The following is a 14,601-nucleotide window of genomic DNA, read 5'->3' as shown; positions in this document are numbered from 1 at the left end:
CTTAACAACAACAACAACAGGACTGCAAGAAGACATTACTATTGATTGTCTCTAAATGGTGTCCTATAAGGAGCTCTGGTAGCATAGTGATTACAAGTTGGGCTGCTAAGCTCAACGCTAACAGTTCAAAACTAGCAGCCATTTTGTGGGAGAAAGATGAGGCTTTCTGGTCCCATAAAGATTTACAGCCTCGGAAACCCTATACAGGGTGGCTGTGAGTTGAGTTGGAACTGACTCTAAGACACACCACCACCACATAGTCCTGTGGAGTCCTGGTGTGGCCCTGTGGGTTAATGATTGGCAAGGTCAGTTTGAACTACAAGATCAGCAGTTCAAGCTCACCAGCCACTCCTCGGAAACCTTGAGTCAGTATGAGTTGGAACCGACTGGACAGCACTTAACAACATAGAGTCCTGTAGTGTTTGAATGTTTTATATGTTCATCAGTTACATTTATTCTTTTTTAAAGAGTACAATAATATAAATTTTAAACAGCTAAGTTTTCCCTGTTTCTTTCTAGCTCTTCCACAATAGACAGGATAGTTTGTTTTCTAAGCTCTTCAGAAAAAAAATTATAAATTATGCCCTTTTCTGTAAAACTCATTTCTGCCACTTTAGTTTGGGGCAGCCACCAGGAGCCCCTAAGTGTGAAATTCCAATTGAGAGAGTTTGAAAAAAACAAAAAACCTGACAGCCTATGAATTTATTGGTGTGTGTGTGTGTGGTGGGGGGAGAGGGGGGTCCATCCCCTTGTTAAATCTTTACCTAATTTAAATTTGAGATTCCCCAGCCAATGAAGTCCTTCAGGGTATAATCCTGAATGTTGTGGATCTCGACCTTTAAATGTTAATGAGGCAGGATTAGATGCAGTTATGTTAATGAAGCAGGAAGCAACCTACAGGATTAGACCCTATCTTGAATCAATTTTTCTGAGGTACTAAAGAGATTAAACAGGCTAGCAGAGAAGGAGAGACTTCAGCACCACTGAGGAAGACTAGCTGGGACCATAGTGCATCATTTGGACCCAGAATCCCTGTGCTGAGAACCTCCTAGACCCAGGGAAAGACTGATGACAAGGTCTCCAGGATTTTGTTCTTTCCCCAGAGCCCACAGGGAGAGCCTTCCTCTAGAGCTAGCACCCTGAATTTGAATTTCTAGTCTCCCTGGTGTGATGACCTAGGATAAGCATTTGCCTGCTAATTACAAAGTCGTGGTTCAAACCTACCAGCCACTACTCGGAAACCCTACACAGGGTCACTACGAATTGGAACCATTTGACAGCACTTAACTCTAACAACAAATAGTGAGAGAATACATATGTTTGCTAAAGACAGAAAACCAAAAGAAAGAACTGTGAAGGCAACAGATTCATAAGATTCAGAGGAGAGGAGAGTCCACACCTGATTCTTAAGAAAGCTTTTCATTTGTTTGTCAAGCCATTAGTTGCATCTTATTCCTGGGTTGCTCAATGGCTCTATTAAGAACCCCAAAGAGAGAGGATGGTTTGTAAAGAGAAGGGTCCCATGTATTCTGCCAGACTGGCAATAGCTGGTAAGAGTTAGTCAGGATTCACCCGCAGCTTGCACCCAAAGCCCCATGAGCTGGGCCACTGGCATGGCTCAGCAAACCTGTAACAATCAAAGCAGGTAGCCTAGAAACCTCCATCTCACCTACACTCAAGGCACAAACAGATGCACCCTTCAACACAACAGAGTAGTAGTTATCCCCACTTTTTTACTGACTATGGCTGAGGACCTGGAATTTTATGCAAACAGAAGTTGACAGTGTTTGGGGAAGAGGGCAGGGCGCTCATTCTGTGCCCTCTAGATATAGTAACAGGAGGACATCCCATTACTGATCTCACAACTGCATCTTCCAAGGTATAACAATGGGACCGTGATCTGTGTGGGCGCTTCTGATGCTCCACGATTCTCAACTGGAATAAGAGCTCAGGTTGGGAGGTTCTAAAAATCTATGCTGTGACTTTGACTGCAAAGTCTGTACAGCAGAGATTCTCAAGCCTGAGTTCCCAGATATTCTGCTCCAGCAAGGGGGACAATCTCATTATCTACCATTCTGATACAGTAGCCCAGATGACCGACTATGAATTTCCACCTAGAAAGAAAAATGGGTGGGGGGGTGGCAGTTCACAGTGAAAAGGACCATTTATTGAATATAACAGTATGTGGGGCAATGCTGGCCACTTTTCATGCATTGAATCATTGGATGCTCTAGTGGGAATTAAGTGCTGTGACTATTAACCCAATTTCCAGATGAAGACACTGAGGCTTGGACAGTGAGATAGTTTGCCCTCGCTTTGACAGCAAGTATGAGGTGGAATTTGAACTCGCGTTTCTCTGAGTTTGGTGCCTATGTTCAGTTACTTTTCCCTAGAGATACTGTGTAAAGGGGTGAGCACACTGACCTTTTAAGATATCACAGACAGCTGCCTGACCAGAAGCTTTTAATCTGGAAGGTTTTACAAAGTAGTGGTGCCTGGTCCCCACACCGAATAAATCAGAACCTCTCCTGGATGGGCTGTTCTCTAGTGTGTTGTATTTTAGTCTGAACTACCCAGGTGGTTCTAATGTACACCTAGGGTTTAGAATTCCAGAATTTGCAACTTGGAATTTTGGAACTCACCTTGTTGATGTTCCTGATGTCACTTAGGTACCCAGCTCTATCATTCACACAAGACCCAAAAGCAAGCCCACTTCATTGCTGAGTACAGCCTGTTTGTGACTACGGTGGCTTCTACCCAAGAATGAATGGAAGGTTCCAGAAGCAGAAAGTTCAGCGGTATACTCAGTGCTTTTCTGGCTTGCCATTATCTGCTTCTGAAGTGTTGTGGTTTAAGGAGGTTCCAAAGTCAAAATTAAAGGTACTAATAGAGTCAGTCTCTCCATACAGAACCTGTCAATGCCTAACCCCAGTCTTCTTAGGCTAGAACACAACTTCTGAACAGTTCCTAGCAGTAGGAGTATAAATCGGGTTTATAGTCAGGGGGAAGAACACCTCTGACTTTCAGTTCCACAAGAAGCTTTTTCTGAGCAGTTGGAGTAGGTCCTGGGGGCGGTCCACCATGCTGTGTGAAGCTTATCACATTCCCTGGGGAAATCAACATACTTCTTTACCCATTCAGTCCCTGCAGACTCCTCAAGCTCCACCAATGTACTAGACACTATTCAAAGCACTAGCAACAAAGACCGTATTCTAGATATTCAACAAGTATGGCACCAGCCTGAAATGAGAAAGGATACTTGGCTACACCAAATGTTAACCCTTCAGTTCAAGGAGAAATGTGGAGAGATTCTGAGAAAAGGCCAGGACGGCTGGAATACTGGGGTAGCTACTGGTTACCAGCAATGTGTTGTTCTCTTCTAAGGTCACCAAGGTCCAACTTACTGAAGAGCAACCAACAGCAACAAAAGAAGGTTGCAAAGGGTTAAACACTCAGGTGCTAGCTAAATGCAACTCACACAGAGTCTAGATGAATACGAATCAACTCAGCAGCACCCAATAACCGGAGTCCACCCTGTGGTGCAAATGGTTAACACACTCAGCACTAACTTAAAGGTCCACCATTCAGGTTCACCCAGGTCCACTCAGGTCCCTCAGGTCCACCCAGGTCCACTCAGGTCCCTCAGGTCCACCCAGGTCCACCCAGGTTCACCCAGGTCCACTCAGGTCCCTCAGGTCCACCCAGGTCCACTCAGGTCCACTCAGGTCCACCCAGGTTCACCCAGGTCCACCATGTCAGAAGAAAGACCTGGCAATCTAGTTCTGAAAGATCAGTCAGTTAGTTCTACTCTGACACACATGGGTCGCCATTCACTGGAGTGGACTTGATGTCAAATGGTTAATGGCTCAAGTCTTATCTGTGAGTAGTAACTGCCTGTCAATGTTGACTGGGCATAAAGGTGAAGAAGTCCTCATGATTTCCCTCCTATTACAGAGTGGGCAAACATAGGCTGTAAAGAACCAAATCATTGTTTTGGTCTTACACGGTAAGTATAAGGTCACTGTTGTAGTATGCAAGTAACTACTGTGGATTTTAAGTGCCATTGAGTTTGTTGCAACTCATAGCAACCCTGTATAGGGTTTCAAAGGAGAGGTTGGTGGGTTTGAACTGCTGACCCGGCAGTTAGCAATCCCGTGCTTATCCTACAGCGCCACACCAGGATTCCAAAAGCAACCACAGACAATACTTAAACCAAATTAGTGCAACTCTGTATCAATCAAACTATTTATAAACATAGGTCATAATTTGCCAGTCTGAGTAAGACAGAAATACCCATTCATACTGTCATCCTACAAAAATTTATCAGACATCTTCCACAGGACAATGCACTAGGGATTGATATACTGTGCTAATTAATAATGACCCCTGCCCGCAGAATATTTATATACTCATGGTGTTGGTGGTGTGCTATAAATCTTCACCAGAGCGGAAAGCCTCATCTTCCTTCTGGGGAATGCATACTCTTGTTGTTGTTGTTAAATGCCACAAAGTCCACTCCAACCTATAGCAACCCTGAATAGGGTTTCCAAGGAGTGACTGGTGAGCCTGAACTGCCAACCTGTGATTCAAATGACTTTACAGTCCGGCGCATTAACCCCCAGCGCCACAACAGGACGCTACTGAAGAGAGGAAATCAGTGAGCTTACAGAGAAGTGGTGATTCAGCGGTAGCATTCTCATCTTTGCTGCAGTAGACAGGTTTGCTACCCAGCCAGTACATCTCAGGCATAGATGTACTGTCAGTGGAAGTTAGCTATAATGCAGAACAGGTTTCAGGGCAGTGTCCAAACTAAGATGGAGTAGGAAGAAAAGCCTGGTAATCTACTTCCAAAAAGCAGCCAATAAAAACCCTATGGATCACAATGGCACTATCTGCTGCCAACTGTGAAGGTGGTGCAGGACCCGGCAGGGCCTTATTCCACTGTGCATGGGGGTCACCAAGAGTCACAGCTGCCATGAAGGCAGCTAACAAAAGCAATGCTAAATGTTCAATCACAGTAATTAGGGAATAAAGAAGGGAGCTGAGGGAATCCTCCCTGGAGGTGTTATCTGTGTGCCTGCTCAGGAGCCTTCGGATGAGACGGGCTTCCTACAGGCCTGAGCAGCACACGTCTGTCTTTCCTTGTGGGCTGTCTGCCATCACCAGCTCTTCTCTTGTGCCCCACAGTCTCAAAACAGCTATAGCGAAGGAGACATCGAAGGATCCCGGCGACTCGGGCGCAACGCCAAGTGGGTGGCCATCGCCTCCATCATCATTGGTCTTCTCATCATTGGTATCACTTGTATAGTTCACTTCACAAAGCAGTAAGTAGGCTTTTCAACTCTCGGGTCCTTTCTTGAATGGCCCCGGGGATCCAGTGCGACTCAGTTAAGCTGTGCTCTAGAAACAACCCCACACAAGAGGGATTTCATTTTTACTCAATGGCTTGACATGGGCCGTGTAAGTCAGTGGAAGTAGTCTCCTCACACAGTCATTCTGGGCCCCAGGCTTTGGGAAGCTCAGCCTGCTGTCTTGCAACTGTTCTTTCTAGAACAAGAGTCAAAAAAAACTTTTTCTGTAAAGATCCAGGTGGTAAATATTCCAGGTTTCGTGGGTCATACAAGATCCCGGGGTGAAACAAGCAGTTTGCAATCAGCTATTAACTAACTCAAAGGCTGGAAGTATAAATCTGCCCAAGAGCACCATGGAAGAAAGACTTGGCAAACTGTTTACATAAAGATTACAGCCAAAATTCATCAAACATTGTTTACCTTGTGTTCCAGGTAACACGGTATTTTAGACATACATTCTATAATACTTTTGCCACTCCCCCTCCCTCCAACAAAAGGATTCTAGGCAAGAAAACCCTACAGAACACTGTTCTGCTCTAACACATGGGGTCACAGTGAGTCAGAATCGAGTCAAGGACAACAGGTTTGGTTTGGTTTGGGGTCACAGAGTCTCTGTTGCAAGTATTCCACTCAGTTCATTTTAGCACAAACACAGTCACAGACACAATGTAAATAAACAGGGATGTCTGTGTTTTAATACTTTATTTATAAAAACACAGATGGCTGGCCCATAGTTCTGGATCCCAGATCTAGAACTTGAGATTGCCTTAAGCTAAGTTAGGCAAGAGGAAAACTGGAGAATCCCACATGGGCCACTTTTGCTCACAAGGCATTTGTTAAAACTGTCACATTGAGGTGCCACGGAGTCAGTTCTGACCCAGAAGGAAGCCCTGCCCAACCCTGCACCCTCCTCACCCTTGCTGCTACATTTGAGCCCATTTTTGCAGCCACTGTGTCAGTCCAGCTCATGAAGGGTCTTCCTCATTTTTGCTGACCCTCCACTTTACCAAACATGATGTCCTTCTCCAGGGACTGGTCCCTCCTGATAATGTGTTCAAAGTACGTGAAATGAAGTCTCCCCACCCTTGTTTCTAAAGAGCATTCTGCACTATTTCTTTCAAGACAGATCTGTTCATTTCTCTAGCAGTCCATGGTATTCTTCTCCAGGAGCCTAATTCAAAGGCATCAGCTTCTTCTTTGTCTCTTATTCACTATCCAGCTTTTGCATGCATCATATATTCCCACCCAAATATAAAAGGGTAGACAACATGGGCAAGTAAACAGAATATTCAGAATTATAACTTGTTCTGCCTTCCCATCTGATCGGCTAAAAGGCTTCCTATGTGAGTTTGCACTTACTGTTGGGTGCTGTTGAAGTCATTTTTGACTTAGAATGACCCCATGTGACAGAGGAGAACTGCCTCATAGGGTTTCTAGGCTGGAATCTTTATGGGAGCACATCCCCAGGCCTTTTTGCCCTGGAGGTGGGTTTGAATCAGCAACCTTTCATTTAGCAGCTGAGCACTTAACCATGGTGCCCCAGATCTCCATGACGTTGCACTGTTGTTGTTGTTGTCAAGTTCTAACTCATAGCCACGCTGCATGGATTTCCAAGGAGCAGCTACTAGCTTAAGTGTTCTTAGTTTAAGGGCAGAAGGGACTCCACGTCTGTTTCAGATTGCCACTGAGCTTACATCTCATAAAGATAACAATGCTGTTGGTGTGTTCCTCTTCTAGAGTTAAGAGCATCTTACAGCAGGGAACAAGGTGGGGTGATGGACAGCCCAAACCCAGAAATGACAAGCCCAGATCCATCTCTGTCTTGCTCTGTACCTTCTGGCAAAGCAGATAATAAGTGAGACATCCTGAAGCTCTCCTACAAGGGCAACACAGTTACTCCTATACTCCTGACCAAAGCACAGCTGTCTCAAGCTCAGAAGGCCAACCTCTCTGACTGAGTGTCCTCGGTTTCAGGAAGAGCTCACTTGGTGGGGTGAAGGAGGCAGACAAAGTTCCTATCAGAGAAGCCAGGTCCAGGGGATATCAGTGTCAGCCGAATTGAGGGCAGATATCAAAGCAGGAAGTATCATAGGCAGAGAGACAGATAGGACTGTGTCCAAAGAGCGGGAAAGGACACAACGACTATGGTTATCAACATTGGTGACTGAGGTTCTCAGAACTGAGAAAGAAACCAGGAACAAGAGTCCAAGGCTTTGTACACATGAGTCAATGCAAAGAGGACTAGTATTCCAGAGGAATGAGGCCAAGTAAGGACTTGGGAAAACACACCGTCCAGACTAGTGCTTGAGCTAAAGAGGCTGTAACAACAGCAAATGGCACTGACACAGGACTTGCTATGCGCCAAGCACTGTTCTGGGTGAATTTACATGAACTAACTCATTGAATTGTCACAGAAATCCCATGAGGTAGATATTATTCCCACTTAACTGATGAGGAAACTGATGAGGGATGCAGAAAAGTCAAGTTATTTGCCTGACATCTCACAGCTAGTTGTTGTTGTTAAGTGCTGTCATGTTGGTTCTGAGTCATAGTGACCCTGTAAAGGTTTTCCAAGGAGCAACTAGGGGGTTTGAACCACTGACCTTATGGTTCGCAGTCCAGTTTATGGCAAGCAAAATCCACTGCCATAGAATGGATTCCAACTCATAGTTTCCAAGGCTATATATCTTTACTGGAGCAGAAAGCCTCATCTTTCTTCCACGGAGCTGTGGGTGGATATGAACTGCCAACCTAGTGGTTAGCAGAGTAGTGTTTATCCTACAGTGTCACCAAGGCTCCTGAGTTGGTGGTAAAGGTGGGTTCTGGAACCTTGCTTCTGATCACAGTGCCACACTTTCCTCTAAGTCAATGTATCCCTTCAGGGACACCTAGGAACCAAGGCCAGTAGATGGCTTTCACCTGCACATAACTCTAGAATTTATTTAAGCGAGGGTAATGTGAGATTTCAACGTAAAGAAACAGGTGATGTCACACAGTCACAGCTGGCAGGGAACAGGCATGAATGAAGCAGCCTGATTTGGGACAACAGGGAGTGGTGGGGACATGGTGAACTGGCAAGCACATTACAAAGGGGCAGCCGCCACTCAGCTCTGTCACTTAGAACGTAGGCTTTCCAAGGTCCGATTTTCAAAGGAGGTTGGAAAGCTCAGTTTTTATGGAAAATCTCCTAATTTTAAGGCAGTAACAACCAGCTCACATTGTTTAGACACATACTGAGGACCAAAAACAAAGAGGTGGGATGGACCCAAACAGCAAAACCCACATCTTAAGCCTTTATAGTTTCTAGTGGACAACCTGGAATGGGAGTGTGGAGGCTCTGTAGGATAAACACTGGACTGCAAACCACAAGGTTAGTGGTTCCCAATCCACAGGAGAAAGATGAGGCTTTTACAAAGTCACTATGAGATGGAACTGACTCAATGGCACTTAATAACAACAATGGACAACTTGGCTTTCAAACATCAATCTGCCCATGAGAACACCATCCAAGAAGATTTTCTATCTGAATAAGGCCTTTCTCCATTCCTAATATAAGTGGTTCAACCCAGAGAAGAGTGTTTATGTGAGTATGTTTGTGTTTATTATTAATAATAAAAGGCAGGAAGGGGAGCTACTTCTCCACTCCTTCTTTCGAAGACAGTGTTTCACAGTGTTAGAGCCTGCAGTTCAGTGCCAGCTCCATCAGGATTCACATCCTAGTTCTACCACGTTGGCCATCCGGGCAAGTCACGAATCACTCGCCTCAGTTTCTCAATCTGTAAAAGGAGCATAATAATAATTCCCCTGAATTATGTTCATGTTCTTTTAGACACCTTTTCCTCTAAGTTATCAATGAAAACAAACCACAGTTAGAATCCCACAGAAAAGCTCAAGTGTAAAGGCTTTGTTGTATGCTCAGTGTGGGTGAGAGAGGAACAGAGAGTGGAGGTAAGAGGGAGAGAAAGAAGCTATCCAATTCTAGCTTTGATGTGAAACCAGGAAGCCCATTCTCAGACACTCTTTGAAGTGCAATTTCCCTGCCTGTGCTCAATGGAGGAATGGAATGGGGATGTGGAACCACTAAGACAGAAGTTCCCCGACTTGGGCCACATAGGAAGAGTCTGAGAGGTTTAAAAGACACTGACATGGGAGGCCCAACCCAGTTTCCTATTCTCCCCATTCCCACCTTGGGGATGCAGATGCAGGTGGTCCACAGAGTACAGGTGCCAAAACCTTGGAACATCTCCTTCCCAAAAAATCCAAAAGGAAGAACACACCAGTGGTGGCCATTAACACTGGTCTGTTTCCATCTGCATCACCCTAACCGTTACATCCAACTCAGTGCCAAGGAAAGGGGTGAGGTTACCACAAGAGCAGATGTGCCCAGGGGGAGGCTCTATGTTTATAACTATCTGAAAAATAGCAGGGACTTCCACCACAGGGCTGGAAAAATCTGACTTTAAACAAGGCAAGACAGAAAGAAGGCAAGCCAAGAAACTTGGAATACGGGGAAAGAATGTCAGCTCACCTTGGAAATGCCTCTTGAAATCTGTGACGTTCCCATCTTTCAGAAATTACTCTTTCTCCTTATCATAAAACTGCCACCAACCTCTTCTCCCTGCAATGGTCAAAATCCCAAGTATTCTTGGAATAGTCTAGGTTAATGATAGTCTTATACCCAAGTTCCTAAGAATGCCTTGTCATCCTAATATTATAGAATAAATATGTTAGCCACACGGTAGGTGGAGTACATAAAGATGAGGCTTTGTGACATCAAATTCAAAGGCTTTGGGTAGAATGCTGTTGACCAAGAAGGTCTGTGCTGGTCCAAAAGGAATCAGAAAGTTACAGCCTTGCAAAATCAGCAAATCCTCTGCCAACAAGTTGCTAGAGAAATGAATCATGCAAACATTTAAATATTGCAGCAATCTATTTATCAATCCTAATAACTGTAGTCCCTGCAGGCTATTACTTTCTGCTAATGCCTTGAGGATTCAAGCAAAGGTAAGTTATTTTTGTCACGTTTCTGAAAGCCTGGGTCTCAGAGCCACCTGCTTCAGAATCAACTGGGATGTCTGTAAAATATGCAGATTCCTGGGTCCAACTTAAGACCCAGTCTGGTGTGGCACTGTGGGTTAATGCATCAGACTGCAAAGTTGTTTGAACTGCAAGGTCGGTGGTTCAAGCTCATCAGCTGCTCCTTGGAAACCCTATACAGGGTCGCTATGGGTGGGAATTGACTCAATGGCACTTAACAACTTAAGACCCACTGATTCACAATCCCTGGGAGCGGGCCCATGAAAGGTACATTTTTTTCTAATCCCTCTGCCAACCAAAACATTCGTTAAGTATTCTAACATTGCAGAGCCACTGTTCTAGGGCTTTGTAATTTAACTGAAGACATTTTATGACTGTGTGAGCCTGCTACACAAAGCAGGACAGAGATTCTAAAAGCAATTCCAAAAATTCCTGAGCAGTCCCCATGTGATGCAAACAGTTAAAACACTTGGTTACTAACCCAAAAGTTAAAAGTTTGAGCCCACCCAGAGTCACCGCAGGAGAAAGGCCTGCCAATCTACTTCCAAAAAATCAGCCAATAAGAATGGGAGCACAATTCTCGTCAGTCTTCCATGGGGTCTCCATGAGACTGAATCGACTTCAGGGAAGCTAGTTGGTTGGTAAAGACACCTGGTGGAACATCCAGCTGTTGCTGCCTCCTCCTACTCCCTGGACATGCCTCACCTCTCCCAGTTCCTTCATCCTCGTGGTCAGTCTTCACATATCTGATGCTCAGTGCAATTCCATGAAAACCAACTGACATAACAAAGCTTGGGTGTGAGAGAGGCTAGCGTTCGCTACCAACAAAATGATGAGTAAGACTCTCAGGTGACACTGGAGGCATGGTGAAGCTTCACCTGACTTGGGGGTTAGGTTCTAATGTCGCGGTGTAAGGTGGTCATTGAGGATTATCAACACTAGTCTTGAAGCACCCTTAGGAGGGCACTGTATTACAGACTCGCACCCTAGTTCCCTCCAGCATTAGAAGAGAGTACCGTTCCTTGGGCTGAGTCCCAGCTGACGTGGCTGCTATGTGTGGGGCTTTTGGCATATCCTGAAACACTGGATCCACATTCCAGGCTCACACAGAAGGAAGTCCATGCCCTCCCAGGGTCACGAGCACAAGTGGAATGGTGGCCGGAATCTCCAGCTCTATTTCAATAGATGCTCTTTTCTTTTTAAGGAATATGAGTAATTGCTTTGTCATAAGTAAAAGACATGGACGATGCAAACCCAGTGAACTTACATCTCTGTATATATCTAAAATATCTAAACAGCCAAGTACACACACCATTAAAATGTTTGCTCACCATTCTTGACAATATTCACATTGAAACCAAACTCACTGTCTTAGCGTTGATTCCAACACATATTGACCCAAAAGGATTGAGGAGAACTGCCCCACGGGGTTGCCAAGGCTGTAAATCTTTACGGAAACAGACAGCCTCGTCATTCTTGCTCAGATAGGCTTCTAGGTTCTGTGCACCACCAACTTTTCAGTTAGCAACAAAGCCCCTTAACTGCTGCGCCTCCAGCCTCACTCTCTTGACAGTAAGGCCCTTCATATCCCAAGACTGTCTTAAAGGATCTGGTATCTGAAGAGAGCTAAAAGCCTTACAACCATCTCCCATTAGCAGGCATACAGTTACTTAGCAGATACCAACTCATCCTGCATTGACAAAGCTTCTCTCGTGAATAAAAGCTGAAATGGATCCTTCTCTGGCCTCCAAATATCCGGCACAAAATCCACAACAAAACCCATGTATCCACCAACCTAGCAATTTAATATCTTAGTACCCACCGTGGATATAGGAACGCAAAAAGGCACGTAAAACTGTTCTTTAGCCCTGGCTGTGCTTAAGAATTACCTGGGGGAGGTTCCAAAAAAACAACCAATAATGCTCAGGGCGCCCCCTCCCCCAACAGTTAACCGAGAATCTCCAGCAATAGGGCGTAGGTCTGGTGTGAGGTAAGTACTCCAGGTGATTCTGCTGTGCAGCCTGAGTGGTGAGTCAGGACGCGAATGACATCCACCGCAGCTGTGTAAAAGAAGGGGCAACGTGGAACAACCTACATGCCCATCAGCTGGAGAATGGTTAAGTAGTGGTTTCTTCATAGGGTAGCTACTGCACTGTAGTTTAACCAGGGAGTTGCCTTCCTTCCTATGGCTTTGTAACAGAGCTTCAAACTAGGTCAGCCCCTCCATTCAATCGTGGCCAATGAAGTGATACCAGACCAGCCCCAAATATTTAGAATGTAGTGAACTGAAACCATAACTGGAATGGGAAAAATTACAGGTTGAAGCTCTGCTAGCAACTTAATCTCTATCTTAGAAAACAAGGCCAGCATATGTGTTGCATAGCAACCAAATCTCTTGCCTGAATGAGCTGAAAACAGTTGTGCCTGGATGAAAAATGGCGACTGACTGTGCACCTTCGAATGTGTGCAGCTCTCCACAGTCCTGGCAGTACACCCATCGAGCTCTCAATGAAAAGCCTCACTGTGCTTATTCTAGGTCTCCCAGCCCAAGGCTCCAACAAAAAACTTTGAAACATTCTAGCTAGCATTCTATAGTATCCAAATTTAAAGTTTTGGAGTCTGTTCCAGTTTTACGTCATCCATCAGCCATGCCCCTCCTTTACAAGGTCCCACATGATCTGGTTGCTGCCTGCGCCTTCCTCCCAGCACTCTCCTCCACTGTCTTGTTTGAGCAACACAAGCTTGTTCCTGCCTCAGGGGGTTTGTACTGCTGTTACCTGGGCCTAGAACTTTGTCATCCCGATACTGACCAGGCTTCCTCCATCTCTTCTTCAGGGGCTTAGTCTTATAGTACTTTAGCGACGCCGTCCCTAACCAACTTCTCTCAAACAGCACGCACAGTCGCCCCCGTCCCTCTTTCCATCCCCTTACCCAACTTTACTTTCCTTAGCATTTAGCACAAAACATATGCACACACACACACAAAAAAAAAACAAAAAACAAAAAAAACAAACCCACAGTCAAAAGTCAGTTCTGACTCACCACAACTCCATTAGAGCAGTCCCTGACAAATCATATAGGAGGGATCATGAACTGTTTCAAGCCCCCTAGTACTTAAATGGTTATGGTCTATTTCCTCCTCTTGGGATGGAAACTCAAGAGACATTTTCTATTCCGTCACTACACAGAAAGGTAGAATGTAACACTTAGGGTGCTTACTCAGAAGCTATATTATAAGCGCTTGAATCTAGGTTCTCCTCTAAAAGGAGTTCCTGGGTGGAACCAACAGTTCATGTGCTTGACCGCTTACTGCAAGGTTGGCAGTTCTAGCCCATCAAAAAGCATCAAGGCCTGGTATTCCAGTTCCATTAAAGAATGGGTTTGAACTGTTAACTGTGGTTAGCAGTATTTAGCCTACAAAGTCCACCACCATCGGTCAAATCTGGCTTACAGAGTGACCCTATAGGACAGAAAAGAAGTGTCCCATGGGGTTTCCAAAGTTAAATTCTTTAGGGGCGCACACCACCTCATCTTTCTCCCACGGAGCAGCTAGTGGGTTTGAATCACCAACCTTGAAGTTAGCAGCCCAATGCTTAACCCACTAGGCCTCCTTGAGTGAGTGTACCATACAACAGGTGCCCCGGTGGCACTGAGGGTTAAGCATTGCAATGCTAGCAAAGGAGGTCAGCAGTTCAAACCACCAGCCAGCTACTCTGCAGGTAAAAGGTGAAACCGTCTGCTTCCATAAAGATTTCGTTTCAGAAATACTATGGGGTAGTTCTGCCCTGTCCTATAGGGGCACTGTGAGTCAGAACCCACTCAATTTCGGCAGTGAGAGTTTGACAGAACAGTGCCTGGTACATCATCCTATAGAACTGCTGGGTATTGGGACTATTAGGCATTACATAGAACGTTGTCCTATAGAACTACTGGGTATTGTACATTCAGCAATACCCAACACATATTTGTTGAATAAATACGTTTTTAAACTTATTATATAGGATATACAGCATGATCCTATATATATATATGGAGCTCTGGTAGCGTAGTGGTTACGAATCGGCCTGCGAACCTTAAGGTCAGCGGTTCGAAACTACCAGCCGCTCTGCGGAAGAAAGATGAGGCTTTCTACTCTCGTAAGGATTTACACCCTTGGAAACCCTGTACAGGGTCGCTATGGGTCAGAACCGACTCGACGGCACTTACCAACAAC

General features: G+C 45.1%; 1 protein-coding gene across 1 annotated transcript in view; it reads left to right on the top strand.

The window, feature by feature from the left end:
* TMEM233 (transmembrane protein 233) overlaps nt 1-14,601 on the top strand; it is a 95,751-nt gene that overhangs the window by 48,679 nt on the left and 32,471 nt on the right. The window contains exon 2 of the mRNA XM_006865504.1: nt 5,188-5,324. Within this exon, the coding sequence (XP_006865566.1) occupies nt 5,188-5,324 (137 nt within the window). The remainder of the gene's footprint in view (nt 1-5,187; nt 5,325-14,601) is intronic.

The sequence above is a fragment of the Chrysochloris asiatica genome, unplaced genomic scaffold (assembly GCF_000296735.1).
Source record: "Chrysochloris asiatica unplaced genomic scaffold, ChrAsi1.0 scaffold00078, whole genome shotgun sequence".
NCBI classification, from domain to species: domain Eukaryota; kingdom Metazoa; phylum Chordata; class Mammalia; order Afrosoricida; family Chrysochloridae; genus Chrysochloris; species Chrysochloris asiatica.
The sequence above is the reverse complement of the archived record's forward strand: the minus strand, read 5'-3'. Positions and strand labels throughout refer to the sequence as shown.